The sequence below is a fragment of the Cheilinus undulatus genome, linkage group 17 (genome assembly GCF_018320785.1).
Source record: "Cheilinus undulatus linkage group 17, ASM1832078v1, whole genome shotgun sequence".
Lineage (NCBI taxonomy): Eukaryota > Metazoa > Chordata > Actinopteri > Labriformes > Labridae > Cheilinus > Cheilinus undulatus.
The window spans coordinates 21,441,794-21,468,114 of record NC_054881.1 but is presented as its reverse complement, the minus strand read 5'-3'; the positions used below and the strand labels follow the sequence as shown (position 1 = coordinate 21,468,114).

At 39.6% G+C, this 26,321-nt stretch overlaps 1 protein-coding gene across 1 annotated transcript; it reads left to right on the top strand.

Moving 5' to 3' along the window:
• The first annotated feature begins 640 nt into the window (after window positions 1-640).
• LOC121525504 (iporin) lies at window positions 641-24,527 on the top strand. The gene is made up of 10 exons (XM_041811538.1): window positions 641-886; window positions 7,590-8,919; window positions 12,215-12,500; window positions 12,613-13,602; window positions 19,092-19,168; window positions 19,279-19,453; window positions 20,685-20,790; window positions 20,890-20,936; window positions 23,281-23,956; window positions 24,034-24,527. Exons 2-10 carry the CDS (start codon window positions 7,645-7,647, stop codon window positions 24,143-24,145), a joined length of 3,744 nt encoding a protein of 1,247 aa, XP_041667472.1. The 5' UTR covers window positions 641-886; window positions 7,590-7,644; the 3' UTR covers window positions 24,146-24,527.
• Window positions 24,528-26,321: the final 1,794 nt, after the last annotated feature.

Below are 26,321 nucleotides of genomic sequence, written 5' to 3'. Positions count from 1 at the left end.
TAAGTCATACTTTCAAGAAAGGTTTATAAGATAAATTAAAGACAATCTTTTATTTTTCCATAATTCATCCGTGACTCTGACTATGTGTGCTAAAGAGTGTGTGATTTTATTTTTCATAGAAACTCTTTAATATTGCAAAGTGGGTAACAAAATTGAAAAAAAAATGTTGCATGCAATCCTTTAATAAATGCCTTAAATTACATACATATATAAAAATCACTAAGCTTTTATTTATGCAAATTCATGAAGCCATCAAATTATGTGTAATAAGGTAAAGTGTTTGAAAAATAAAAAACATTTTGCAACCCTTAAATGCACGTTTCTGTGAAATGACTGTTTTTCCTCTGCAGGCTTTATGATAGGTTATAAGACAGATTGAGACTAATATTTATTTTATAACTTAATAAATGTGAGCTCTTTAATTATATCTAGGTCAAAAGTGATCCGTCTCATCTTGATGTTTATTTTTATCGCTCAGCCACATATACAAAGGCGTTGTAATGATCTCTTCTTCTTTGAGCGGCGGACGCTTCTTTATTTTCATTGGGTAACGACGTCATGACGTCACACACCCCCCATCAGGCTGAGCGGTGCTGAAGCGGCGGCGTGGGGACCGCTGTGTTTGTCCGGACATCAGAGTCGGACTGGTCCTACATCAGCCGACACTACAGTTTAAATATGTCGGTATACTAACTGCATTGTCTCCGGTAATACGGCTGCAAATATTCCTTTTAAAATGTAGCTCTTTGCGTCAGAGCACGACGCGCTTTCGCTTCATTTATTTTGATATTCTGTTTGATATGATTTCGGACCCAAACACGTATTTAAAGAAGAGTAACCGGGAAAAAAAGGAAGGATATCACCTATGAGAGACGACTGTTTTCAAGTAAGTGTTCATATTTGTTTGTTTTAGCTAGTAGGGAACAATAGAAATGGCGTTTGTCATTATTATTCGCTTGAGCTACTTTGCTTTGTGGTCAATTATTCAGTTATGTCGCCATTGTAGCCTTTTTTATTTGTACTTTATTTGTGCTTTAAGAGTAATAGCCTGTCTGTACATGCTTAGTAGTGTTTGAAGATGCTACTTCTGTCATGGCTGGCTGTATTAGCATGTGTACTGCTTGTCTCTTGTTGTCTAACATGAAGTCCCACTTCAGCCTCTTTGAACATTTTATTTTGAAATCCAACAGCTCAATTATAAATGGCCCTCCCTTGTTCTTGTCATATTTCCTTTTAAGCATTTAAAACATCAAATCTGATTATAGAGCCCATACTGAAACTTTTCCTTACATTAGTTTACATAAATATATTAATGTCTCATTATACAGAGAAATCACTGATAGAAAGTTGCCTGTTTCAGAGCCTGGCATCAGCATCAGTGGACTCTTTGCCTCCACAGAACCACCACACAGTCCCATCTCTCATGTGAACTGGCTGACTTGACCTGACAGACATTTCCAGAGCGATGATTCACTTAATCACAAGCATCTCAGTGTGCTCCAGTACCCAGACCACAGACATGTTCAGCAGAGATTTTTGAGCAGCAAATTACAGGACGAGAGTCTTATCCGCTTCGCAGCAGGACTTTTCGTCCTCTGCAGACGAATAGTCAGTCACTGTGGCCTACTTTTCCCATGGTATTGAACTATCGAACTGTTGGCAACAGACAGAGACAGGATACATCCAGATTCAATACATAATATTCCCTACAAGTTTTGTACCATCATAATTATGAGACCATTGTCGTATCCATCAGCTGAAAAGATGTTGATGTTGTGTTAACAGCAGTATTATTATCTTTTGGTTGAAGATTGTTTATCAGGTTTCGTCCAGGAGCCCTCTGTCACATGTTTTTCTCACACCTACATGGATGTTGGGAGCAGTTGGGGACTCAGGTGTCGTGCTCAAGGACAAAAAAACAACCGTATGACTAAAGGCCTCCTGGCTCTACCTCCTGAGCCACAGCCACACAAAAAGAAGCACAAATTGGGCTTGTGAGTTATGCAACAAGGCACTGATGTGTATCTTTTTTATTTTCTAAAAATAGCTCTTTACACTCTAAATATTGTACTTTCATTCTATTGTATCAGATCATACTAGATCAGGAGGAGGCTGTGGGAACAATGGCTAGGAACAATCTCCATCATATAGAGAGTAGGTTTTTAGGAGTTGTCATCCTTAAAAAAAAACTTTTGATTTATAAGCATTTAAGACAATTTAACTGAAAAGACACCCTAACAACTTCAACCATAACCCAACGGCAAAAGAACCAAAAAAAGATTTTGTCTTTTGTGTAGTACAAATTTAATGTGGCATCTGGTACACCCAACTGCTGACTTGGAGAGGCTTTTTATCAGGAAGTGACCAAAACTCTTATCTGTTTGTGTTAAACTAAGAATAAAATGTCTTTTACCAAAAGAAATTATGAAAAAAAAAAAAAAAAACATCAGGGCATATCCAGCGAGGGACCCGAGGAGAGCGGGGAGAGACATGCAGGAAATGGTGCCACGGGCTGGATTCCTCAACCACTTGACCACCGGTGCACCCCAACTTTTTTTTTTTTTAACCCTTTAACTTCTTAATGGTCTTTTTGCAAGCTGCTCGCAGCTTCTTAAGGAGATAAATCATCTCTTTTAAGTCCACCAGGGACATTTCATCTGTATCAGAAACAATAGAAATAATTCAAAACAGTCACAATTGGAAATCTAAGTCATTTGCTTCAGTGGAGTGTAAATGGATGTGGATGTGTTTGAATGGGAGTAGCTTATACTGATGGACAATTCTCCATAGCAATCTCTGCCATTAGTTTGAATGTGGAGTAAATGGGTAGGTGTGAACAGCGGTGTAAAAGCGCTTTGAGTGGTAAGATGACTAGAAAAGTGCTCTACAAGCTCTACAAGCCCCATTTACCAAAGGCAAACACAGATTTACCACTTTCTTTACCATGTTGAGGAACTTAAGAATTAGCCAATCAGTGAACGGGACATGTAGGTACCACACTTCCACCCCAACATGTAATGTGGTAATTATCCAATTAGAGCCTTGAAAATATCTAAAGACCTGTGCTTGGCTAACCAACCTTCTTTACAGGGCACAAAGAGTGCCGTATCCATCACCAATTGTCTTACTATTATAGTTGGCAGTCTGTCTGTTTGTGTCAATTTGCACGCCACACCGTTGCTCCAGTTGCCTTTGATACCTCTCAGAAGACTTCTTACGTAGGTGTACTGGTTGGAAACTGGTGCCATAAAAAAATCATCAATATATGCATATTTTTGATAAAATCTTTAAAATGTCACCATTCAGGGACTTCCAATGTATAACTCATCCGTTCAGGCTGACGTGCTGTGGTACGGTTGATTGCTTCACTTCCTGTATGTACAGTTGCATCGTTGCTGTGTTTCTTGTAAATCTAAGGACAGAGGGACAGACAGTGGTCAAGGGCTTAAGAATTGAAGCTGTAGCGTTCCTATAAATTACATCCCCATTACCCATAACCGATAGAGGCACAGCTTTAACTATTCTCTTCCTACATGACAGTGGAAAGCTTGATTTAATTTCTGAACCATTTATGGTTGATATGTGAACATTCTCGTGACCAATGTTTCTGACTTTAGAGAGCAACAATTTTGGTTTTAGTTGAATTAAGTAGAAGTTTATGGTTAAGAGATTCAGCCGTACAATACAGTATAGTGCTGCCCACATAGAGATGGGCTTATGTTTGATGTAGACAAGTGTGTGTAGGCCCAGGTCACCTCAACATTTTGGTTGGGATAGTTATTTCCTGAATATAAGATGAATATAAAAGTTACTAGCAGCAGACTTTGATTTGTTTACCGTTTCCTGCCATAAAAAGGAAGTTGTTTGTTGTAGCGACGTGATGATAAAGAGGATTAAGTCTTTCTGGTCATCCGCAGCAGATGTTGTTTAGGTTTTTTACACATTGTGCCCAGAGACTAATACGGCAATCTGACCTCTATGAACTGATGGCTTCACGGAAGACGCAAACCCTAAACAACATCCAAAGATGGAGACTTATTTATCTCAGTGTTGCACAAGAAAAAGACACTGCTAAAATCAGACATCAGAAATGATGTACTAGTATGTGTATGTCTAAGAGACAAGTGATTACCAGTTATTTAAGTAGCTTATGAAATCATCCTTGTAGTTTCATCTTATGACAGGAAAATGATGATAATTATTCCACTTTTTAGATTTTTGTTTGTGTGTAAAATGTGAGAGCAGGTTAAAATTAACTGAACTGATGAGAAAATGTATTTACTCTTAGCAGCGCTGGTGGAGCATCTCTGCAGTGCAGCTGCCCTAGTTACAGAGCGGCTGAGCGACGGTGGTTGGCCCAGGCAGAGAGAGAGAGAGGGAGAGAGTAGGGGTTTGTTAATGGTTGACTGAATTTGGGGGGATGCTGAGGGCCAGAAGCAGACACCAGAGCAGGACTGTGGCTGGAGGACCAGCAGCAATATGATCTGAGGGAACAGACTCTGCCCCCAGATGTGCTTAATGTTTTTATCATTCTTTATTCTTTATGAACGCTTTAATCCAGAATTAAAGATGCATTTTATTCCTCTTAAATCTGTAATGAGGTCCCTTAGGCTTAAGTAATGACACAATTACAGCTTAGAGGGTGACAACAGTGGAACACTAATCAACAGATCAGCAGATAGCAACACAAACACTTCACATGCAAACAACAAATATCCAGGGTTCATAAATATGCAGCTTTAACTGTCTCTGTGGTTCTTCTTTGCAAAATAGTAAATATTTTAGTTTAAAAAGAAAGTGCATAAGTGTACCTTTGCTTTAAGGAAAAACCATCAGTTCAACTGTCATGGGACTTCATTCTCTCAATCCCTGATACAATCAAGCACAGCACTACTGTGTTTAACTTTATTATTACATGAACATTCCCATATTGTTGAAGGAGCCCCATAAGTGTGTTTTAACTGCAGCACTTGTGACTTATTTATCACATTTTTTTAAATCCCATGTGTCTTTGCTCTAAAAGTCAGTTTAATGCCTTCTCATTTCCCAAGATAAGCACACAGTGTTTGAAGTGAAAAAAGAGGAATTGTTTGTTTCATGTATTTTGTATATATATATATATATATATATATATATATATATATATAAAACAGTATCCAGCATTGTGAGCATAATTACATAAAATGGTAATGAACCACTGATGCATTCAAAGCAGATTTCTGAGTCTTAGTTTCTTTAGATTTTCTGAAACATTAGAAACCTGCACAATATGAGGGATACTGATTGATGTTAACACATCTCCAATGATATAATAATGAAATTGAATACAATAAATAAAATAGCGTATTAAATGGGGCTGCAGTAATCAGTTCTTTTTGTAATCGAGTACTCTATCGATTCTTCTGGTGATTAATCGAGTGCTCTAATAAAAAACATTGCATTTTTTTAATCAATCACTTTTGATTTTTAAGAAAAGTAGTACTAGACAAATGAGAAAAGAATATTGGCCCCTAAATGAACTACTTCTATATTAAAAATTAGTATTAACAGGTTCTCTGAAGAAAATATATTTTTAAGTGCAATGAAGTTCTGATGACAGTTTACATTTCTTAAAGTAGTTTATATTTATTTTCCAATTTGCCATTAAAGTAAAGGCACTCTTAATAATTTCAAAATCCTCTATGTATGAATGTAATATTTCACATTCTAGCAAGAATAAAGTTTCATCATTCATACAGTTATCTAATGATGTCTGAAAGCTGAGCCTTTAGATTGCATGAATACATTCTTATTTTTTGAAGGGTGTTCACTTTTAATTTTTTTGCATGTTTTTGTTTGTGAGTTTATCCACCTTAAAAATCTGACCTTTTAGGACCATCCATTGACATGGAGAACACATTTTAAGGGATAACGCTGCTTCTATGACCTGTTGAATCCTGACTGTATGATGATGAACTTTGACCTATTTGTTCTCTCTCTTAGTCACTGTCTGTGGCAATAGAGTGTTTATATTTTATTGGTGTCAATTCATTATCAATATAAGTCTTATCAAATTATTCAGAATGCTGAAACTTTTTGAAAAATACGCTGGAATCAAGACGCCAGTGTTTTTGAATCGAATCACTCGGATAATTCCAGCAATCATTTCAGCCCTAGTATTAATTAGGGATGCAAAAATATTGGATTTTGGTTAATATTTGATATGCTGAGATTTACTAATTCATTTTGACTAATACCAATATCCACAGTGAGAAGGTGGCAAAAAAAATATTCATCCCCATGGATGTTTTACTCTTTTATTAATTTTATAAATCAAACATGGCCAAGTTCATTTAAATTTTTTTTTTACTAAAAAGAATCGCAAATAAACCTCTGCATGTCAAGGTGAAAACAGATTTTTACAAAGTAATGTCAATAAAATGAAAATATGTAATGTAAAACAAGTGATTGCATTAATATTCACCCCTTTTAAAGTGTAAAGTGACTGACCAAATTCCATAGTGGTTCAGCAGTTTTTTCCATAACATATTTGTATTTGATTGACATTACTGTAGAAATCTGATCTGATATAATAGTTGTAAATATCACTGGAATTTCATATCTGCTAGTACAATAATTACATATATTATTTATTCTGCCAATTTGTGCCAATACTAATATCATATTAAAAGCTGATAATATAAAGCATACCTAATATTAACTACAGCTCACATTTTCTATCTGCTGTCTTTCATTTTTTTCATAATACTCAAAAAGAACCACCTGGAAATCTTTTAATTACCACTAAACTGTCATTCAGTAATCTAAGGATTAATCTAAGGAAAGCATGGCTCCTTTGCTGAAGACATTTTTCTTAGTCATTGCATTTAATGCGGGCATATTAATTTGTTTAGTGCAAATTCTCATATTTGAGTCAGTAGCTTTACAGTTTTCATTTAATTGTGAAGCCCCTATTATTTTCACTCCTTCTTTAAACAAACAGTTCATATTTTTAGATTTTAGCATAAGCAAATAGAGAACTCCACCATTAATAGCAGAAAAACCTACTTGCTATAGGTGGCAAATAAGGATTGCCTACATCTTGTTATCCTTGACAAACCCCTCGTTTTCACTCAGATATGTGACTGCTGTCCGTATATCAGTAAATATATGAATGGTGCCTCCTTGTGCAGCAAGGAAGTGTGCTTCTTTATAGATGGACAGAAACCTGATAGAAACTACCTGTAGCCACAGGGAGAGGGTAGTTTATGTGCCATTCAGTCATTTGGAATATGGGTTTGTAGAATTATAGAGACAAAAACACGACTAATATTGTATGTCAGGTACGCCAATATTTCAGAACCCTTTGTAGCCAATACGGATACAAAGAGAAGTTGAGTCAAAGTTAGCTGAGAGAGGAGTGAGGAAGCAGACCATCTGGCAGTTGTTTTACATTTGGGGCTTTATTCAAAATGTTTCTTATATCTGTGAATTCTGATATTCAACAGATGCACTGGACAACCCCTACTGGTATCTGAACTGGAACTGGTATCTGCATATTAGTTACTTTGGTATCTGTTTCATAACTTTTTTTTAATCCTTTCTCTTAGGATATAAATTCGGAAACATGGAGAGAGTTTCTATGGTCCATCCTCATCCAGCAGCATGATAGGAACCTCCAGTCTCTCAGGGGACACCCTGATTGCCTGCCATTATCCCGTGGTTCAGCTTCCCACTTGGCGACTTCCTGTCCAAGCTCTGTGCAGCTCCACCAAGAGACCTAGCCGGCTGTGCTCAGCAGGTCTGACTCGAGCCGTATCCCTCCCTGAACAAGACTCTCTGAACCAGGAACACACCTTTACTGGAGGGCGGAAACATTTCTCCAGCAGCTACAGCAGCCTGAATGAGGAGCGAGCAGAGGAGGAGGGGGGCAGTGATAGCAGCGGGAGGTACGACTCCACCTCATCACCGGAGGAAATAAGTTCCCTTTTGAAAAAGGAGAGCTCTGGAGCAAAAGGCAGTCTGAGGCTGCACAACTCATTCCTGCCAAACTCAGAACTAGACGAGGATGATGAAGATGATGATAGCGATGGAGGAAATCTGCACAGATATCATGAGGACTCGTCTTTTGTGCTGCATGGAAACTCAAACTGGCCTGTCAGTAATGGTGCCAGAGATTACACTATGTCACACCAGAACATGGACAGTGAATGGGGCAATGAAGGGACCATTTTGGAGTGCTTTCAAGTTGGCAGATCTGGTAGCATTGCGTATGGAGAGCAGGACTCAGACATATTGAAGGATAACATTTCTTGTTGCACACACAGCCAACAAAAATGTTCTCCAGAGCTGTTCACAAATGGTCACACAGAGTATGTCAGTGACTCCTCCTGTAACAGCTCTGATGGTGTTTTGGTAAACTTTTGCACCATCTACAACAGGAGCAACAACCCTGCCACTCCACATGACCTCAGCAGCCCTGCTCTCCACCCCTCGGAGTCAACTGAGGGATCTGTATTTCTCAATCTCCAGCCTGTTCCTAAGACTCCAGCCCAAGGCCTCCAACATGATCATTCAACACTTTACTCTCCCCTCAAAGAAAAACAGAACATAGAGACGAGTCCCTGGTCTCCTCAGGGCCTCGACTCTAACTGCAATCTTTACTCCCTGGAGCCCCTCCCCCCAGGTCTTTCCTCACTGGAGGTATCAGATCTGACTGCCTGTCTCCAAAGCCAAGCCACGCTGGCCATGGGGACCAACCAGAAGTACTACAAGCTTGTGACCTGTGACCTTTCCTCCCAGTCGCCCAGCCCAGCCTGGACCAGCCTCACCAGCTGCCCTGAGGGTCACAACTCCGAGAGGAGAAGTAGCCCTGCCCCTTCTTCTGAGACGCACTGTGTTGATCACAAGATGGAAGAACAACACAGAGAAAACAAGAAGGTAAGCTTGGAACAAGGTCAGCTCTTCTCTTTCAATCTAGATTTACAACTCATAAATGCTACCTAAATACACTTCACAGAGAGACTACGGGGTTATTAGACAACACTTTGCACTTCGTCCGTCATCCATACTGTGTAGTGACAAACATCTTCAGTGACGGCCTGATATCTGAACTCACTTGCCCTCCTCTTATGCAACATCCCAGACATCATGTCAGTGGCTCTCTTACTGTGGATTGGTATCCATTCAGTGAAGCCACTGCCAATACAAATGGACATGGGCAGATTAGCCACCAACTAGAGCCTCTCGTTTTGTCAAAAGATGTTTTTAAATGAAACAGTGATATAATAGTTAAAAAATAAATTGAGGGTTGTACTGGTTAAATTGAAATTACAAACCATTTCAAAACAGCGCTTGATAGGGGAGTCATGACATGTCATTTGTAAACCACCGGTTCTGTGAGTGAAGAGCTTTATGAAGAATGGAAGCCAGCTCCAGTTTGAGAAGGTGTTTCCCTTTATCCGTCATGTTTTTTGTTATAATGACATAAATACAAAATGGTACCGAATGAAGAGCTGTTCTTATTACTTATTTGAGACAAATAATATGGATCTCTAAACATGCCCCTACATGTTGCAAACCGATCCATCTTGGATTAAGGCATCCCAGACCACCTCTGTTGTCTGAGCTATTAGATATCAAATAGATTTTAGTTTGCAGTGAGTTGCATCCACATAAAGCATCTAGGGTTGCTGCTTGGTATCTGAATGTTCAAATTGAATCTAAATCCCTGTTAATGCATTGTATAAAATAATATATAGGTGACACAAAGAGGCCCAAATTCTGGGAGCATAATGTTCAAGAGGGGTAATACGGGGCAATATGAGCTCTATTCTTCTTTGCAGAACTGCAAAGGTTTTTCAGGTTGCACAGGGATTAGGTGTTAACATCCCTTTTCATGTTCTGTTTTAGATTGAGACATGGGATTTGACTCCAGAATATTCACCTTTTTGTCTTTAAACATTTCACAATAAATCTTCTCCCAAACCGTATTTCTCTTGCAGACTGAATAAGATTGTCCTTCAGGATTTCCTATAATTTGCTGCATTCATTTTACCCTCTACCTTTACGAGTCTTGCAGTGGCTTTCTCTTTGCCACTCAAGTAAAGCTTTGACTGGGGACTGGCATCATTTGTATACAGAGTGTCCCATCTCAGCTGCTGACGCTTGTAACTACTTCAGAGTAGTCATACGTAGGTGTCTTGGTGGCTTCTCTCACTCGTTTCCTTCTTGCATGGCCACTTAGTTTGTGAGGATGGTCTGATCTAGGCAGATTTACACATGTGCCATATTCCTTCCATTTCTTGATGATGGATTTAACTGAACTCTGGGGGATTTTCAGTTCCTTGGATTTTTTTTGTATCCATCCCCTGACTTATACTTTTTAATAACCTTTTCTGTGAGTTGCTTGGAGTGTTCTTTTGTCTTCATGGTGTAATGGCAGCCAGGAATACTGATTAACCAGTGACTGGATTCTCCAGGTAAAGGTGTCTTTATACTACAAAAATGGTACCTTACCAATAAACACATCATATTGACCTGTTCTAAGTCCCTGCTGCAGACTTAGGGTGCACTCACACTAGGCCATCCGTACCGTGCCTGGGCCCGTTTCAGCCTAAAGTCTGGTATGTTTGGCCAGGGTGAGTGCAATCATTCTATGCTTCTGTGCAGCACGCTTCGCGGCCCCGGCACGGAAGGACGAGGTGGGCCTAGGCACGGCACGAATGCAAATGAAGGAGCACAAGCGCAGGAATGTGATGTAACGTGAAGTAACAACAAAAAGACTCATTTGAAAATGCACAGTACACCAGGCAGCAGCTGCATGCTAGAGACAGCAGGTTTTTTTTCTAGAAAGATACAGAGAACTATATATTTTGTCTCATTGTATTTCAACAAGTTACAAAGATTTTATAAGGGCTGAAGAACTGAACTTCGCACAGCTCCACTATGACCTTGTTCTAATGAATCCCAGTCCAGTGCCCATTTCTGACCAGTTTCTGGCAAAGTCAGGCTTTAACAACTGTGAGTGGATTCTTGGTTTGTGAAATAAAGCTTCTTCCCTTGATTGAGCCTCAAACAGCATCTCACAGGATAACAAACACCTTTCATCCTCAGTGCATAAAGGAGAGTGCCAAATACACGGACAAGTGTGTGCAGGGGTTAATCACACAGCTGATTTAACCTCTCTTATTATAAAATGATAATACCATACTATCATCCACTGAATTAATTTACCTTTACTTCTATTTCATGTTAATAAGAAGTGGAATTGTGGTCTTGGTCACTGACGTTTGAAAGAAACATCGTTTATTAATCCTGTGGCGTATTCACCTCCAGCTCTCATCGGATGGTTAAAATTGCTCTTGTCGCGGTAAAAAAAACAAAACAAAAAAAAACTTAACTGAACATTTAATCCCGCTCTGGACACAGACTGTGACTGTGATTGCCCTATGACATTAGAGCTTGTTTGGTGCAGCACTGAAAGGCATCCAAAAATACGCTGAGAGACGGCACAGTTCATGGTGCATAAAGGAATACCAGGGGGATTCAGATAGTATAGGAACATGCAGAGGAATGACTGGAGTAGCTCGTACAAGTTATAAAGTCTGGGTTTCATTCTGTAGAAGTGCTTGGAACTCTGATCAGGCTCAAGATTATATGCTTTGAGGGATAACTCTCCGCTATGAACTGCTTTCTCTCTCTCTTCACTGGGCTCTCTATAGCTAACGTAGCTACTGATCCCAGGTCTGGTGAAATAACCCCGGTGTCAGATCAGATATCGTATAAATCTGTTGCTATTTCACAGCCAAACAACAACACTTATGTATACGGAGTCCTCAACTCATATAAGTTCATCAACAATGGAGGCTTCGTGTGATGACGTCGGCGTGTGACGTATCTGTGCCCAGGCCTGGATGCGTTGAGCATTGCGAGTGCGGGCCAAGTGGGGGACAGGGAGGGGGTCAAACGGGATTTAGCATGGTTGGAAAACAGCACGGTACAGATGGGCTAGTGTGAGTGCGCCATTAATGACTTTGGTGACCGCGGGGAATCCATGTGTATTTACAAATGCCCAAGAATAGATGTTGTGAACATGAAACCAGCATTCACAATTTAGCTAATGAATCACATTGTTAAGAGGTTTTGTGTTAGACAGCGACAGAACAATCTTGTATTATGATGCATGTGTTTTGATTATGTAATCATAGGCAGCTCTATTTTTTCTCACCAATAGGAGAAAGAGGATCAACAAAAAGAAAAGATGCTCTCCTCTGCACAGAGAAGCCTCGCCTCGCAGTTTCCGGCCTGTGATTACCAAGAAGCCAGCACCTCCACTGAACAAGCTCCCTGCATGAAAAGACACACAGACAGCATCCAAAACCTCTCCTACACAACCTGTTCAGTGTGCCCCAGCAAGTGTAGCCCACATAGCTGTAAATGCCAAGGAACCAGCTCTGCATCCACACTGCCATCTGTGATTCTGGACCAAGAGCACTGTGATACCAATGCTGCTGAAAAGGGTAATCACTGATTTAGTTTTCATGTATTTGTTGCTGTAGAAAGATAGACAACTTCTGTTTTTAGAGCTATGTGATGCTAACACCTGCCCCTCCTTTTTTTGTGTCCTTACAGGAGCATGTTCGATGGAAAATGCAGTTATTCGCTACAGTAAAGCCCAGAGACCAACCTCCCTGCCCATCCAGCCTTTTGTCCTGGTGCCAGCAGACAAACCCCAGACCCAGCACCTGGGCTGTCTTCTTGATCAGTACATAAACCAAAAGTCCAATGGTAGCACCCAATCAGGCTTTAAGTTTAAAGGCAAAAGGAGTCAGTGCTTCACTAACCTTCAGCTCTCACCCATGGGCAGTGCCTGTCCCGTCTTCCTAGAAGCTCCTTCAAGTTCAGATACCTGCTCCACCTGCACGCCGAGTCCTGAGTGCTTCAGCCGCAGACATACGTGGAGCCAGTCCAGCAGAGGCCAAGGACGCCAGAGTCCATGCACATCAAAAAGCAGCCTGGAGCCAACGTACACAAGTCCAAAGCCCAACCAGGGACAAGTGCGAGATAAAACAAGCCCAAACTCAGGCAAAACTCACTCTTTTCTCAAAGTGACCCCAACCCTAAATCAGTCTAGCCTTGCTAAAGTCCCCACCTACCAGGACCTTATCAACCTCACCCCAAAGCAGGGGCATGCCAACACTGAGGCAAAAAGTCCAATCAAGTCCAACTCCTCATACCATTCCGTTTTCTCCAACACACCACCCACTTTACCCCTAACCACTGACGCTCATCACCCTAACCGTCAGGTAACCCTGTCTCCCATCACAACCACACAACCTGAAAAGAGGGCAGCACCTGCTGCTGATTCTGGCTTTTTTCATGGTAGTTTCACAGCTGCTCTCTCCTCAGTCGCTCCTCTTTCCTCTTTAAGCTCTCTGCTCTCCTTGGCCGCTTCAGGGCTGTACTCACAGCAAAACTCGGACTCTGCTTTTCTCAACGGGAAGTCCAGTCAGAGCCAGCACAATGAATCTTTGATCTTGAGTGACAAGCCGCCAGCAGAGTTCTGCCTCTCACCTGATACGTCTTATGAGTCCATGTCCATCAGCCATCTGCAGAGGAGAGGTGAGGAACATTCACTGCATGTCTATAAAGGCCATTTTACTCTGATGTCACACCCAGGGGTAGAAGCTCAAATGCTGTAATAATGATCTGCTGTGTAAAAATTTTGGACTATAGTTTTGTCATACAACTACAATTCAAAAAAAGATGGGGCACTGTGTATGCAATGATTTGCAAATTTCATAAACCAAGATTTTATTTACAATAGAGCATGAACAACAGATGTTAAAACAGAAACATTTTATCATTTCATCATTTCATGAAAAATGGAAGCCCGTTTAGAATTTTTATGGTGGCAACACATCTCGAAAAAGTAGGGACAGGGCCACGTTTATCATTGTGTAGCATCCCCTGGACTTTAGTGGGAGGAATGTTGTCTCATTCTTGTCTGATATAGGATTCTAGCCCCTTAACAGTCTTGGGTATTTGCCAGGTTTTTTTGTTTTAAGATATGCCAAACTTTTTCTACTGGACAGTTTTCTATTTGGCCTCTGTCCATTTCAAATGAGCTCTGGCCAGGAGTTGACTGGCCTTTCTGGATCATGTTCATATAGCTATGAAATGGTAAAATGTCTCAGTTTTAACATCTGATATATTTTTTATGTTCTATGTGAACATGAGTGCATGAGGCTAGTGCCCTGCACCGGCCCCACAGTGGGTGTCATCCACTCCCGCCAGCAGGTGTGTCAGATCCCGTCTGCATCCTGCACAGATCCTGGCAATCTGTGTTAAATATCCAGAATTACAGACAGTGCGTTTTTGATCAGAGGCATTATTGATATGTTCACTTACGCACCACTCCATAAAACTGTAGCACACTTCCATCAGCTCTCACAGAAAATAGGCTAATCTTAACTCTATCTAAGTGGTGCTATTACTGCCATCAACATTAAATGCTTAATGCTATAAGGCCAATCTGCATGGAAAGGGGTGTTTTCTCAAATAACAACATAATGGCTCAGTGTCTCTGTGCACCGCTGCATGTGTGCAGTGATGAGCCAACAACACAATAAGGGGAGCATTAAAGCTGAGCCTTTTGAGTTATTCCAGACTTTTAGTGTATTTGTGTAGCTTTAACACAGCACCACACGACCGACCTAACATATAAGAGCTACCTGAGACAGACAGATAGACAGACACACTGCCAATTATAGTAAGATTTGCAAACAATTGCATTCTGTTTAAATGTACATTTAACAAAGTGACCCAACTTTTTTAGAACTGGGGTTGTCCAACAGAGGACTGTGCTATTGACAACTGGCCCAAGTTTCAGTAATATGAAAAAAATCTCACAGTGCGTGAAATTAAGTTTCAGAATAATGAGAAATTAAGCAATAGTCTCTGCTCTGGGTTGCTGTGAGCCGGTCTGTTAAATGTGCTGAAACCACAACCACTCATGGGAGAGTCGTGCCTCTTTCTTCGTCTGACTGCTCTGTTAGACCTGCCAAGCCAATGTCTGAGCCACCAAAGCCAGAATCAGATTTTGAACTCCTCTGACCTCCTCATCTTAATCAACTGAACAAGCTGTTCTTCAAATTCTGGCATTCTAGAAAGATGCACATGGGTAATGAAGACATTAGTTAGTTTGCTAAGCTGCAGTGTTGAAGTTACGGTAACTTGCAATCGAACAAGAGAACCAAAGATGGCAAAATGCTCAATGGTTTAACATCATTGTAGCTTTAATGGGATGCTTAGGAACCCCATTACATCTTAAAGCCTCCAATTTCCATCCTCCACCCCCACCCCAGAATAGAAAGAAACTAAAAAATGAAATAAAATACTTGAATGATGGAAAAACTTTTGTACAGTCCAAATCTACAACTCACTCAAACATCATTCTAAGTCTTTTCACATGTTTACAGCAACTTTTTTCCCAATGTATTCTCTGTAGTGAGAGACCAATTTCTGATTTTGCTTTGCATGAGCCTTAAAAAAGACAGAGATACAGACAAAGAACATAATTTCTTATTTTAGATATAGGGCTTAGATGAAAGGAAATACATGTTCAGTTATTTTTACCCACTCTAGGACAAAAGCTAACATACGTTTTTAAGCGCCCCAGCTTACATTGCTAACCATACCACAGTGTTAAGGCTGGGCAATATGACCTAAAAATAAAATCTCAAAATTTTGTGCTAAGTGTGAGCTGTAGCCTAATTGTGCCCCATGAAATTTCAGATGAGTATTAAGTATTAACATTGGCATGGGGGATAATATTGTATTTTATTATACAAATATAAAGTACAAAGTTTACCTTTGTTTTTGTGTTTTCCCTCTTCCCATACAAATGACAGGCATTCAGCAAAGAAGGTAGAATGGGGACAGCATGTTTGAGATAGTCAGCATTATCCTATTTATAAAAGGTAAACAATTTTATTATAAAGGTTAAAGGAAGACAACTTGAATGACTTCACACTTGACATAGATCATAATTCAGTCACCTGACTAACATCCTCCCAGTTTGTTGATCTGTCTCTCCATCTCAACCACCCCAGCACCCATATGAAGGCTCCACTGGAGGTTTACACCTCAAATTTTGCAGGTACATCTCAAAAAATTTGAATATCATGAAAAAGTTCAATATTTGATGTCACTTATTTCAGAAAGTGAAACCCATATATTACATAGACTCATTACACATAAAGTGAAATATTTAAAGCCTTAATTTCTTGAAGTGTTGGTGGTTATGGCTTACAAATAAGGAGAACCCAAAATTCAGTGTCTCAGAAAAATAGAATAACATAAAATCAATAAAAAAGGATATTTTAAACAGAAATGCCAGGCTTCTGAAAAGTATGTTCTTTTCTATGCCTTCAATACTTGGTTGGGCCTCCTTTCGCATGAATTACTGCATCAATGCGGCATGGCATGGAGGCGATCAGCCTGTGGCACTGCTCAGCTGTAATGGAAGCCCAGGTTGCTTTGATAGCGGCCTTCAGGTCATCTGCATTGTTGGGTCTGGTGTCTCATCTTCCTCTTGACAATAACCCATAGATTCTCTATGGGGTTCAGGTCAGGCCACTTTGGTGGCCAATCAAGTACAGTAACACCATGGTCATTGAACCAGCTTTTAGTACCTTTGGCAGTGTGGGCAGGTGTCGAGTCCTGCTGGAAAATGAAATCAGCATCTCCATACAGCTTGTCAGCAGAAGGAAGCATGAAGTGCTCTAAAATGTCCTGGTAGATGGCTGCGCTGACTGTGGACTTCAGAAAACACAGTGGACCAACACCAGCAGATGCCATGGCAGCCCAAATCATCACTGACTGTGGAAACTTCACACTGGACTTCAAGCAATGTGGATTCTGTGCCTCTCCACTCTTCCCCCAGACTCTGGGACCTTGCTTTCCAGATGACATGCAAAATTTACTTTCATCTGAAAAGAGGACTTTGGACCACTGAGCAACAGTCCAGTTCTTTTTCCACAGCCCAGGTAAGACACTTCTGACGTTGTCTCTGGTTCAGGAATGGCTTGACACGAGGAATGCCGTATTTGTAGCCCGTGTCTAGGATTCGTCTGTACGTACTGGCTCTTGATGCGCTGACTCCAGCCTCAGTCCACTCCTTGTGAAGCTCCCCCAAATTCTTGAATGGATTTTGCTTGACAATCCTCTCAAGGCTGCCGTTATCCCTTATTCTGCTGCACCTTTTCCTACCACACTTTTTCCTTCCACTCAACTTTCTCTGAATATGCTTGGATACAGCACTCTGTGAACAACCAGCTTCTTTAGTAATGACCTTTTGACTAAGAGAGCATTTAAAGGATCAGGAAACCTTTGCAGGGGTTTTGAGTTAATTAGCTGATTAGGGTGTGACACCATGACTTTCCAATATTGACCTTTTTCACAATATTCTAATTTTCTGAGACACTGAATTTTGGGTTTTTTATTATTTGTAAGCCATAATCATCAACATTTCAATAAATAAAGGCTTGAAATATTTCACTCTATGTGTAATGAGTCTTTATAATATATGGGTTTCACTTTCTTAAATGAGTGACAACAAATACTGAACTTTTTCATGACATTCTAATTTTTTTGAGATGTACCTGTACATGTAAAATTAACCTGCAAGGAGTGATGAGGTCAGGGCCTAGACACCAAACACAAACAAGTTTGCTGCATAAATGTTTTTGAACAGTTGCAATGGTGAGATGTCAGACCTAACTTATTTTAATGTTCGTTCATATTTGATTAGTCAGCGAGCCTGTGCAGAAATGACCCAAATGTCTCTCTTTCTGATGCGGTGTTCCAGACCACTCAGTCCCATGTTCAACCCGGCAAAGCTGTAGGAGAGCGGTGGAGGGAGCTGAAGAAAAAAATCTGGATTTAGATGAGATGCAACCATACCACTAGGCCATCTTCACTCACATTCCATGCAATTTCTAAACTGGATTTGAGAGGTTTTAAAAATTAAAGCATATGAGCTTCCACTGACTGTGAAGTCAGAAAAATGGCATAAGTATGAATATGGTCAATTGATGTGTGATAAGCTGTATCGCTTTGTATACATCATGATGTTACATACAGTATGTATGCCACACATTAAATCTGAATGGAGTCAAAAGTGTCCTAGTAACAGCGAAGACTGGTTTCCTCCTTGATTGGATTTTCCAACCAGTGATGAGCCGTGTAGAGCAGCAACATAAACTCAGTGTGCTGCAGCAATGTCTTCAATACCCTGAAGGGGCTTCCTCTCAAACATGACCTATTTTTATCTCTCCCTGCTCAGGATTGGCTGAGCCTTCTGCTCTGTAGCCTATGTGTGAGCGACTGCAAGCTCCAGCAGAGGAACATGAAGGAGAATGATGCAGTAGAAACAGTGCTAATGATTTACAACACAGCTAACCATTTTGTTTCAGTGCTGCCATATGGGCTGTATTTAATTATATAAATGTGAACCTTTTGCTGCGGATAATTAGAGATGGAGTCATTTGTAGGAGTGGTGAGCAGTCAGTGTGGTGCAGCACTGCAGGCAGCATCAACATGCATTAAGAATTTACTGTGACATTTGCAGAGGCGAGCCTGTGCGAAGAAAGAAAAGCAGGGGCAAAGCAAGTCAATGAGGATGATGCCAAAACGGAAACTGACTCTATCATCTTTATTTCACCTTCACATTTTTATTCCTGTGCTGTGATAATGAACCTTGAAAGCACTCTCTCATACTCCTCTGCATTGACCCAGTTAGTAAGATGAAAAACATCTATTGTGTCTTACACCCTTGGAAAAGAGGTAAAAATCTGCCAGTGTAGTTTATCATTTTCACCTTATTCTGAGCTTAACATCATGTTTAAAGAATGCTTTAGTAATGAGTCAGTATCTTCAGAAGTATGTTAGAAAAAGACACCTAAGAATGTAAGAATCAACCCACTTTCTGACAGATTTTAGGACTTGACATCAATTTTCAGTGATCAATAATACAGATATTACATAAGGTGAAGATAAGCAACCCATATTCTCATATTTTTAAAGTATAAATGCCTGTTTGTTTATAGGGTTGCTGAGAGCTGTGAGCAGAGCTGTGGATCTAATCATGGCTCATTTTGGCAGCAGCAGAGATCCTGAAGAAAAGGTATGAACAAGCAGAGCTCAGCAGATTGAAAGATGTGTCACAATGGAAAAGAGCCCAAATAATCAGAAGGAAAAATTCTGTACTACAGCGTCTCTTTTCTCACTCCACAGATGCGTCTTGGTAACAGCTCTCGCAGTCCGACTATAGCTGGGCTTGTCCTGGAACATTTGTGTCCTGCGATTCAGAACATTTTAGAGGATGGGCTCAGGGATCACAAACTGGATGTGATCATTGGGCAACGCCGCAACCATTCCTGGGGCGTAGTGGAAGTCTCGACGAGGATTGGTAAATGTTCATATGATATATTATGATACAATAACATTTGAAATGATATAATTAGATACAATATGACTCAATATGAAACTATAAAACATGATTAAAATAAATTCTTGTAATATAATACCATAAAACTCTAAGATTATAAGCAGAGGTGGCCTTATGGGTCTGAGCCCACTTGTTTGTCTGATTGGTCCAATCTAAATGATTGGGAGATAACAGACTTTACTTGTTCATACTTTTATTGATTTATATGGAAAATTACAGTTTCCCAGACTTCATAATTCAGCAGAATATTATAACCATACTCGTAATTTGTCCCCCTCATTTTAAGAAGCATATCCTGCAAAAGATAACTACCCTGTAGACATGTTAGACCATCTGCTTCATGGAGAAAGATCATTATGAAATTAACAGATTTAGCCATTTCCACTGGCTGGCAGACTAAAGGCTGAGACAACTACATGATGATGCATTTTTAATAAACTGACAGTGTTGGGGTTAATGTTTTCAAAACAATGCACCAGTGAATTTAGATTACTTTTTTGTTGCCTTGCCATCCTAGGAGAGGAGATTTAAAAGTGGGTACTGAAAACACAAGGGTATACTCCTACATATACCCTGCACTACAGTGCTGGTTATAATCAGTCATATCAGGCCATATCGCACTACCCAGCGCTCCTCCACTGAGGAGGAAGATTTTTCCCACTTCCTACTATCAATATCGACAAACAGTAATTAGTCTTAGCCAGCATGAGGAAAGGATTTCTTACGCTGTCATCAAAGAACGGTGCTCTGAAAATTGATTTAAGGGTCTTTACTAGAGCAGAAAATAAACAAGATCATATTTTTAAATTGGGGGATAAGAGCAGCCTGCTTTATTCGCTCCAGTTAATTAATTAGTCCATGACTCATGAGTAATCTGCATGCAAACAAAAGGCTGTCTCTATCACAAGCCAAATTATTTAGAGAAACTTATCCAGCAGTTTCTTAAAGAACACAGCAGCCAGTAAGGAGGGGAAACAGATAAAACTTTTGATATTAAAAGCCCCAGCCTGAGTATGATACAATTATATTATTGAATAATTACAATACAAGTGATGATACTTTACTTGTGGTAATAATACACTGTTATACAATACTTAGGATACCATGATATGATACAAAATGATCAGCTGTATTGTCTGACAGCAGCTCTGTTTGTTTCTTGCACTTGCATGAACTCTGCTCTGTCTCCAAGGTCCATCTACCAGGGTCCTACACAGCCTCGTCTCCAAAATCAGGCAATGTCCACAGCTTGGCAGCCACTGCATGAAACTGAGAGCGTTCATTATGGGCCTGCTAAAGTAAGGACAGTTATCCCCTTTTTATTTAAATAACTCCTAAGAATGAGAGTAAATTTACTGTTGGTTTATCTTAATGTAATGTTTGTTATTATTTTTCAGCTTGAGAGCTTTAGAGTTCTGGCTCAGTCACCTTCAGAGTCAAAAAGGTGAGTACACATTTGACTCATTGTCTTGCTGTAATAGCAATGTAGGATTGATGTGAGTAAATTGGTCTTTCACAGCAACTACTGAATAAGCTTCGAGTCCAGGGCTGGTGTTCTTAATTATTGTGTGTGTGTGAGATAGAGAGCTTTTGTCTTAAAAATTATGAACCAGAGAAATTTTTAACTAGATGCAACTTTTTTTACTCATGATTTTTTATGAAAACAGCTCTAGAACTTCATTGATTAATGGCTTTTGAACAATTTAAAGTAAGAAGATGTTAGATTAACATGCTGAACAAAAAGGTAAAACTTGCATTAAGTTTGAAAGTCAGTATCATAAACATGTTTGCATGTTGACACTAGCATTTAGCTTAAAGTCCCTGTAAAGTGATGAAAGAAAATCTTTATTTTTACTTTGTTGTATGATAGGCAGCTGTGCTTCAAAACACCAGGCCAAATTTCAGTCATGAATAACATCTCTGAATATATATAATTAATAGCCGTGTAAAGATAATCTGATATGGATCAGTTAACCCATCTTGACGTCAGCAGTCCGAGTGCATCGGTCTGTGAAGCCCTGGATCGGTAAAAATAAGGCACGAACCGATCTTTGGACCGGTTTTAATGTTTAAGATTGATTCACTTAGGTTCTTTGGCTTGTTTTCATAGCCTGTTCCATCATGCCCTGAGAAGTTTTCGGTTATCACCGTAACAACAGCCCCTTTATTTAACATGTTGTTGGGAGTGATTGATTTGGTGACATAATCAATACATCTGAGCCCGCTGATATGATATTAAACAGAGAGGACTTCACTGAGCTGGAGATCAGCTGTTCTCCAGTGAATTAATTCAAGAATGAAAACAATCAAGAATGGTCAGATGCACAGAGAAAGGAAATAACAATGTTTTTGCGACATGTAGACTGAATACTCACATTAAGAGGAATTATGAAAGGAAAAAAAATGTATAGAAAGCTGTTTAAATTTAACTGTTTTCTATATTATTTTAACCCCTGTAACTCTCCTGTACTAGCAGACACACAGAGCTCTGTCTATCCAAATCTCCTTGTGATTTTAAATTTGTTTTAATTTGTGCTTCTTGGGAAAATTTGATATTTGACATGTACCAGTAAAAAGTTATTTTAATATTTATCTCCCAACTTAATGTCAAAGTAAGACACCTGGGTGTGATGAAAACTTTCTTCAACATAATTTCAGAATGTTAGCACAGGAGGCCTGGCATTTAGTCTGTTTTATAAATAAGATCAAATAAACTTAGATTATTATGAAATCACCTTGTTTCAAAAATACAGATTATCCCTTTATCTTTTGTGAAATGAAACAAAAAAAGATACAAATCAAACATTGCATTAAAAGTCCAACTTAGTATAGCAACACAAAAGTTCTGGAAAAAGCCCAAACAAATGCATGAACAGCAGACAGACTGCAAATATGCAAACAAGGTAAAATCAAAAACACACAAAGCCAGAAGGTAACTGCAATAAAAGATGCTGAACACTGAGTCATCACAGAAGTGCTCCCACTAGTGCAGGAGAATAATTACAGTCCCACTCTCTAAACCCAAATTAGTTGAAATTACTAATAAGCATGAGTAATCCGATTGCCTTGCACCACTTTAGTTTTTACACAAGCTGATACTAAAGAGGTCAAATTATATAAACATAGAACCTTAATTTTATGCAGTAGGCATTTTAAGTGTATATTAGTAGTCTTTACTAAAAATTATTAGTTCACATAAATAAAGTCTAAGTTGAAATAACAATGCTAAGTTTAACTTACATAAAAATATATGAAACTAGAAAAGCCCTCAGAGAGCACAGACCTCCGCCATTAGCCCTATCTCCCAATAGTGAAGAATCCTTTAGAAACATTCCTGGATCCAGACAGTGATCCGGATCACTCCCAAAATCTAATTCGCTGATTACTCCCTCCCTGGTGGGGTGGAGACATGGTGAGGCAAAGCATTGGCTTCGCTACGTGTGAACTGTCATAGTGAAAGCATTGCCTGCCGGTGCCAACAGATGCACTGACAGTCTCACCCATAGATTTTTGAAATTTTGAAATAGCCCCTCCCCCCTCTTAAAGAACTAAACATACTAAGTTATCTCAGCTTAACATGATCATTGCATTGCATCTTTCAGCTGAATAATACAGATGACTAATTTGATTTAGTAATGTCAATGTTTTCTGACAAAAAATGAAAGAATAAGTAATGACTGCTAAAAAGTTTAATTTGAAACAAAATCTGGGTTTACAGTGCACAGAGCTGTACTCAGTATGTTTACCAACCTTTGAAGGCTAATTAAATTTTTTGCATGTGTCTGCAGATGTGGTGACAACATACTACCATTCTTGGGGCTTCCTCTGTATGTCTCTGGGTCGGTGTCGGCCCCTGTTTGAGGAGCTGCTCCTCCTACTGCAGCCGCTCTCCGTGCTGCCTTTTGATCTCAACCTGCTCCTGGAGCCTCGACTGCTACAGAACAGGCAGCTGTGTTTAGATGAGCCGGGGGATTCTCCACCTCAGCCGTGCTCGGCCCTTTTAGTGACCAGCTGGCCACTACTGCAAGCTGACAGACAGGTAGAAAACAGCTGCAGCATCAAGGGAACTAATACTTCACAAAAGTCAGATCTGCATCAACAACATTATCTCGGCTCCCAGAGTCTTAGCTGTAATAAGCAGGATGTAGGAGCAATCCAGGCCAGTAGGAGTCCGATGTTAGCTCCAATTCCAGAGTGGTGGCCCAAAGAGTCAGATCTGATGGACAGCATAGCTGACAGGGAAGACTGCAGCCTGAATAATGCAGATAATTGGTCTCAGATCAGTATGGACAGCAGGCAAGGGGAGAGGAGGGGAGAAAAAGACAATGAGACCCCAAATAGATCTGTGCAGGCTGAGAGTCCATGTCAGGGTGGACTGCGCTGGGCCAAACTGTTTGGAGCAGCTGATGTTCCCACCCGGACAGAGACGGTTTTTCAGAGTCACATTGGAGCTCAAACCAGAAGGTAACAAAGGTTTCAAGATTTTAAAACACAACATGACTCTCCTTCAAAAAGTAACATCTCTTTTTATTTCTTCTTAGGTACAAGCGACCATCACAGTGGCTACGTTTGGACCGGTCACAACTTGGGCTCTTGGCTCAATCCATCAGGTCACTGAAGATTGGAGGAGCTCCAACAGACAAAGACTGCTAAAAAGAAACACCCCTGTGGGTTTGCCTTTATATTGTACTAACAAGAAGAAGTCCTTAATGCATGAAAACTGTGCTCATCACTGATCAGAAAGCACATAAAATACAGGAGCAATGATGTTGGCCGTGGCTCGTAGTCATTGAACAAGCTTATCACTGAAGGCTTTTGCACACCAAGGAAGATGCGAATAAATGGCATGAAATTTTGAATAATTCAGAGTGGAATTTTTGAACTTGTTGTGCCCGTCTATTCACACCAGGAGCAACAAGATTTTCAATTCAAATTATGTACATTCTGCAAAACACTCCCGCCATGAAGGTCTGCACTGTTTACTGGTAAACAGAAATACATAAGAACAGCAAATAAATAAGAAGCATTTGTATTTTTTTCCTTCTGGTCCCTGTATAGCAGCAATGCTGGTGTAAAAGCTTGCATTGATAGAATACAGGTAAAAAAAAAAAAAAAAAAAAAACATATGTGCAAAACACGTCTGGTGTGGAAAGGCCTTAAGTGTTAAGGGCCCTTGCTTGCTTTCCATCATTCTAAATCAATTTTGCTACATCTATACCTTGACTTTTAAAGGATGAGGAGCATGATGAGTTTTTAACTCCTGTGAGGAGTTTTTAACTGCATACACAAAGACAGAAATTCATACCCATGCCTCTACATAACCTCTAAAACAAATAAGACCATCAGCAACATTTATAATCTCTCTGATGTTACTTCTAATGTCTGAAACAGCTGTCACAGGGTAGGAGTCAGATTAGGCAATAGCTTTATTTACATTTTCCATGGCACATAATCAATGTTAGTGAGACTTTTTACTGCAAAAAGAAAGTAGAAAAAGATTTTTAAAATGAGAAAACACTTCTTATTCTTGTACAGGACAAGATCAGCAAAGACATATCACTCTGTCCACAAGGGGCGCCATAAACCACACAAACTAAATGTTCCTAACAAGAGCTTTAAATGTCCAGAGAAAGAGAGAGAGGTGGGATGTCCTGGTTTAAACTAAAGCCTGAGTTCTGTACATCAAGACTGTGGTATCTTTGTTTGTCTTTCCAGTGATCTCAGTAACTATGGACGTTAAAAAGGAACCAGGTTGCAGCATAAAACTTAAGGAAAAGGCTGTTACATAGAAGGAAGGATCCGTAGCATCACATGCAGTAGCACAGCTGCCAAAGACAACTTAAAGTTCAGTGAAACTATTCAATCTAAGCATGTCTTAGTAAATATTTCTTATGCAAACATAAGGGGATCCATGTCCAGGGTTCTACATGTGTTTCAGAATGAACGAGGGTGGCTAATTAGCTGGTTTAAGCCTGAATCCCAAACTCCACACTTACAGGCCCGTGGATATTGAATTGCGATTCTTGGAAATGTGTGAATGCTGAGTGATGTCCCATTGTGAAATGATTAAGTCCATGAGTGCTCTAATGAAGATCTCAGTGGTATTTATGCACTTTTCATGAATCCATAAATCTCTAGACTTTCCTATGGACTTAACTAAAGCTTCTGATAACTTTGGTGATATGAAGGTGGTAATAATCCTTCAGATAGACCAGTCAAATGTAAACAAATATTTAGGCAGCACTAAATAAACACTGAAAAGTCATTTTCATTTAGGTTAAACAAGCACGTATTAAATGACAATATGCATATTTTTTTATTACTGTGTTGGTTCTTTAAGGTGAAATGCTAAAGGTGCATGGCCCTTCAAACAGAGATTTTCTAGAAACATCCCCAAACCAAGTGTCTACTATCCAAGTTCAAGGCACAAAAACTCCTAAAATATTGCAGCAAAAACTGGAATGGCAGTTTAAATGTTAGGCTTGCTGATTTTTTTTTCAGAAGCCTGGAAAAGGAGACAAGATACTTTGTTTAAATAGTGTTTAGTTTGCCTTCATTTTCCTCTTTTGTTCCAACAAACAGACCTTCTATGCACTCTGATTCTGGATAAGTGAAATGATTGGTGTTATGTAAGCCCATGCAGGCTAGCCATAGGATTATATGTATGACAAGATAGAAATACTTTAAAAATTCAGAGTATAAACACAAAAATGCTTTGCTAGCTTAGTCTAAGACATCTGCTGAAAACTATACCTTCTCTACTAACAAATTTAGCCACTACATAATTTCTCATGTATTGTATTAACTTGTATAGTGCCATGCAACCTGT